Source organism: Sprattus sprattus, assembly GCF_963457725.1.
Source record: "Sprattus sprattus genome assembly, chromosome: 11".
NCBI lineage: Eukaryota > Metazoa > Chordata > Actinopteri > Clupeiformes > Clupeidae > Sprattus > Sprattus sprattus.
Window position 1 is genome coordinate 32,247,687 of NC_137909.1, and position 5,405 is coordinate 32,253,091.

Consider the following 5,405-nt stretch of genomic DNA (forward strand, 5'->3'; position numbering starts at 1 on the left):
ACAGAATAAATACAGAGAACATACTTCCCTAAACACATCTGTACCGTACTATTACACTGGAGGGACCTGTGTGTGTCTGTGTGTGTGTGTGTGTGTGTGTGTGTGTGTGTGTGTGTGTGTGTGTGTACTATCACACTGGAGGGACCTTTATGGTACTTTGGGCTTGATGGATGTGAGTGTTGTAGTGTGTGTGTGTGTGTGTGTGTGTGTGTGTGTGTGTGTGTGTGTGTGTGTGTGTGTGTGAGTGTGTGAGTAGTTTTATTCGGGAATATCAGGCTTTTGTATTCAGGCAGCTGTGGCAAAGCCCACACGGTTATTAGTGCGGTCGTACACGGAGTAATACTCCCTTAGGAATACATCTCCCAGAATCCACTGGGGCTGTTTAGACTGTGCAGAGGCCATGTAGGTGGGGGTGATGCTGACGGAACAGTAGTGGTTTCCAAACTGGTTGACCTGCACAGATGAAGAAGACATGATGGTTTAGATGTAATGTATCCCTATTTGAGGTTTACTGCTTCATAGCCTACTGTGCCAACCACCATAGTGATGTATGCAGATGTTACACGCTATAGTTATAGCCTACTGTGCTAACCACATTAGCCTCCTGTGCTAACCACCTTAGTAATGCTGTAGTTATAGCCTACTGTGCTAACCACATTAGCCTCCTGTGCTAACCATGTTAGTCATGCTGTAGTTATAGCCTACTGTGCCAACCACCATAGTGATGTATGCAGATGTTAAATGCTATAGTTAAAGCCTACTGTGCTAACCACATTAGCCTCCTGTGCCAACCACCTTAGTAATGCTGTAGTTATAGCCTACTGTGCTAACCACATTAGCCTCCTGTGCTAACCATGTTAGTGATGCTGTAGTTATAGCCTACTGTGCTAACCACTTTAGCCTACTGTGCTAACCACTTTAGCCTACAGTGCTAACCACCTTAGTAATGCTGTAGTTATAGCCTACTGTGCTAACCACATTAGCCTCCTGTGCTAACCACATTAGCCTCCTGTGCTAACCATGTTAGCCATGCTGTAGTTATAGCCTACTGTGCTAACCACATTAGCCTACTGTGCTAACCACCTTAGTGATGCTGTAGTTATAGCCTACTGTGCTAACCACTTTAGCCTACTGTGCTTACCACCTTAGTGATGTAGGCAGAGGGTGGCAAAGGAAGGTCGACTCCGTTGATAGTGAAGGTCAAAGTGGGAAGATTACTGATTTGCGCACAGTCAACCACCATCTGAAAGAGAGAGGAAGAGAGAGGGAGAGAGAGATAAAGAGATTTAAAGGGGTCAAATCATACAGGAGTTCATTGGTTCTCTTGATTTACAGTAGTGAAGATGAGTGAAAGTAAATATTAGTGCTTGCATTCCCCCCCATGACATTCTACATTAGCTTATTTAGCATTAGCTAACACATCTGAGTTAGCATTAACATTATGCCCTCAAACTCTTTTTACTGGTCCCAGCACTGGGAGGTTCTGATTCAAATCGCAGTCAACATTAGCAATAGCTTACTCCTTCAAACTCGCGAGATGGAGGAAGAGAGAGAGAGAAGAGCTAGATAGAGAGAGTTCTACATTAGCTTATTTAGCATAAGCTAACACATCTGAGTCAGCATTAGCCATATGCCCTCAAACTTAGCTTACCCCTTCAAACTCGGTTTGTTTAGCACTGATGAGATTCAAACTCTATAGTCTCTATAGTCTTTGTGAAATTCACACAGGATGGTGGGCACTAGCATTAGCATTAGCTTACCCCTTCAAACTGGGTCTGTTTGGCGCCGATGAGATATAGAATAGTTGGTATTAGCATTAGCATTAGCACTAGCTTACCCCTTCAAACTGGGTCTGTTTGGCGCCGATGAGATATAGAATAGTTGGTATTAGCATTAGCATTAGCACTAGCTTACCCCTTCAAACTGGGTCTGTTTGGCGCCGATGAGGCGCATCAGGTCGCTGAGGTACTCCTGAGGGGCGGTGAGCGTGGCGGTGCCAGTGTCCACGACAGCCTGGCATCCCTCCGAGCACCAGCCCGTGCGCCCGCCGTTCACCTTGACGCTGAATAGAACACATACAGACACACAGAGCAGTCACTGCTGTTCAAAAATGGGATCATGGATTATGCCATTTTTTGTTTATTTATTTATTTATGTTTTAAGAGTTATCATCGTTATAACAATCTCCAAAACAAATATTGAATCTTTCCATAGGAATGTGTGTGTCTGTATTTCAATGTGAGAACTAACATATTTGGACCAATGACCTTTTTTTTACCTTTTGAAAGCATGTTTATTCCACATGATTTACTGTGTAGTGAGTGGATTATGTCATTTGGATAAGAGTAGGTAAACTTGGAAGTGTTAACAGGAATACGTACGCCTGAATGGCGATCTGCCAGTAAGACTCTGAGGTAACTGGAGTGTGTGTGTGTGTGTGTGTGTGTGTGTGTGTGTGTGTGTGTTAGTCTTTGGAAGTGTTAACAGGCAAATGTACCCCTGAATGCCGATCTGCCAGTAGGACTCTGAGGTGACTGGAGTGTGTGTGTGTGTGTGTGTGTGTGTGTGTGTGTGTGTGTGTGTGTGTGTGTGTGTGTGCATATGTACCCCTGAATGCCGATCTGCCAGTAGGACTCTGAGGTGACCGGAGTCCAGTAGATCTGGCCCTGGTACTTGTTGGGGTCCACTCCGCCAAAGGACACCTCACTGCCTCCACTCTGATCACTGTCAACACACACACACACACACACACACACAGACACCAGTTAACACACACAACCAAGGACACCTCACTACCAACACCATTACTGAAGTTGGGTCAACAACAAAGCAGCTTTTAGCAGATGAAAGGAAGTAACATGAGGGACAGGAGTGTTAAGAACTGAAGAAAGCATCGAGCTTGGTAATAGAATAGAAAAAAGGAGCTTGGTTCTGAGCATTAGAACTAAGTTCAGATTTAAGCGTCCTGCGTTTGGGCTTCTACTGTGAAGCACCGTGTTGGGTATGCGCAGGACAACGACAGGACATTTTGGAGGACACCTGAGGCGTTATGTAGGTGAGGTTACCGGGACAGGTAGAAAGAGAACACGTTGGTCTCCAGGAGGCCCTGCTGCATCATGGTGTCCATGACGGGAGTCTGCTGACCCACTGCGAGGGAGAGGTACGCCAGACCCAGGATCCCGTCGAAGTGGGACACCAGGAAGGTCTCGCCCGGCTCATCAAAGCTCACACCTACTTCCTGGTTCTGGAGAACAATACCAGCAACCTAAAGAGAGAACAAGAACAAGACATGCCACCCCGCAGGGAAGTGTAAGCAACAAGACATGCCATCGTAGGGCAGTGTGAGCTACCAGACAGGCCACCACAGGGAAGTGTAAGCAACAAGACATGCCATCGTAGGGCAGTGTGAGCTACCAGACAGGCCACCACAGGGAAGTGTAAGCAACAAGACATGCCATCGTAGGGCAGTGTGAGCTACCAGACAGGCCACCACAGGGAAGTGTAAGCAACAAGACATGCCACCGTTGGGCAGTGTGAGCTACCAGACAGGCCACCACAGGGCAGTATTAGCAACAAGACATGCCACCGTTGGGCAGTGTGAGCTACCAGACAGGCCACCACAGGGCAGTATTAGCAACAAGACATGCCACCCCGCAGGGAAGTGTGAGCAAAAAGACATGCCACCGGCGAGCAATGTGAGCAACAAGACATGCCACCACAGGGAAGTGTAAGCAACAAGACATGCCATCGTAGGGCAGTGTGAGCTACCAGACAGGCCACCACAGGGAAGTGTAAGCAACAACACATGCCACCGTTGGGCAGTGTGAGCTACCAGACAGGCCACCACAGGGCAGTATTAGCAACAAGACATGCCACCCCGCAGGGAAGTGTGAGCAAAAAGACATGCCACCGGCGAGCAATGTGAGCAACAAGACATGCCACCGCAGGGAAGTGTAAGCAACAAGTACTTTCAAAGATTTCAGAGATTTTGTTACAGTCACTTGAGATTTCAGACGTGTGAGAGAGTTGGATTTGTTAGATTAGATTGTTACCGCCCGGACCTTAGAGGGAGTCTTAACGGATCAGTCAGAGTTTCATGCTATTAAGGGCGTTCAAGAACTCCCCAAACAAATAATAATAAGTTAGTAATGAATTGAAAGCCTAGTTGAAGACGATGAGAAAATGGGTTGAATTGAGGAAGTGCCGGCTCTTATCACTCACGCTGACGGTATCAGACACACACACACACGCACACACACACACACACACACACTCACGCTGACGGTATCAGACACACACACACACACATACACACACACACACACACACACACACACACACACACACACACACACACACACACACACACACACACACACACACACACACACACTCACACGCTGACGGTATCAGACCCAAACCCCCCCGGCTCTGATCACTCACGCTGACGGTATCAGACCCAAACTCCCCGCTCAGGCTGCCGGAACCGTACGGAACGCTGAAGGTCTCACTGGAGCTCGACCAGGAGAAGGTGGAGGACTGCTGGGGGTTGTACTGGGTGTGACTCGCTGAAGAGAGAAAGCATGAATGAATCGTCAGGTGTGTGTGTGTGTGTGTGTGTAGGAGTGAAAGCATGAATGAATCGTCAGGTGTGTGTAGGAGTGAAAGCATGAATGAATCGTCAGGTGTGTGTGTCTGTAGGAGTGAAAGCATGAATGAATCGTCAGGTGTGTGTAGGAGTGAAAGCATGGATGAATCGTCAGGTGTGTGTAGCAATGACACGTTAAAGTTCCCATGATGCAGCAGGGCCCTCTGGTCTGAGGGTAGAGAGGGTGTTACATCCTTTTCTGTTCTCAACACACACACACACACACACACACACACACACACACACACACACAACACACCCACACACACACACTTACTGCAGGCTTCAGTGGAACAGTAAATGGAGTCCACCCAGAAGTTTGAGGAGCCGGTGTCAAAGAGAACCTGGAATGACTGGGGTGGGGTTCCGATGGTGATCACACCGTAGTACTCAATCTGGAACACACACACACACACACACACACACACACACACACACACACACACACACACAGAGACACACACACACACACACACACAGAGAGAGAGAGAGAGAGAGAGAGAGAGAGAGAGACACACACACACACACACACTCACACAGAGAGAGAGAGAGAGAGAGAGAGAGACAGAGAGAGAGAGAGAGAGAGAGAGACAGAGAGAGAGAGACACACACACACACAAAAGGTATGCCGAGGAGATTTATAGCAGCTGGATGGGAATGTCAGTGCAGACAATGGAGTACAGTGCTGGAGAACATCTTGCCTTTTGCACCAGACATTTCTTTCTCCCCCCCCCCCCCCCCCCCCCCCGTCTTCTGT

The 5,405-nt window shown here is 47.9% G+C and overlaps 1 protein-coding gene across 1 annotated transcript in view; it reads right to left on the bottom strand.

Moving 5' to 3' along the window:
- Window positions 1-285: 285 nt before the first annotated feature.
- The window catches only part of LOC308372468 (gastricsin-like), a gene marked incomplete at both ends in the record, with an annotated part of 6,159 nt that continues 1,039 nt past the window's right edge, over window positions 286-5,405 (bottom strand). Inside the window, 7 exons of the mRNA XM_080847621.1 lie at window positions 286-453; window positions 1,142-1,243; window positions 1,915-2,062; window positions 2,608-2,724; window positions 3,066-3,265; window positions 4,444-4,568; window positions 4,926-5,043. Coding sequence (XP_080703747.1) covers window positions 286-453; window positions 1,142-1,243; window positions 1,915-2,062; window positions 2,608-2,724; window positions 3,066-3,265; window positions 4,444-4,568; window positions 4,926-5,043 — 978 coding nt within the window. The remainder of the gene's footprint in view (window positions 454-1,141; window positions 1,244-1,914; window positions 2,063-2,607; window positions 2,725-3,065; window positions 3,266-4,443; window positions 4,569-4,925; window positions 5,044-5,405) is intronic.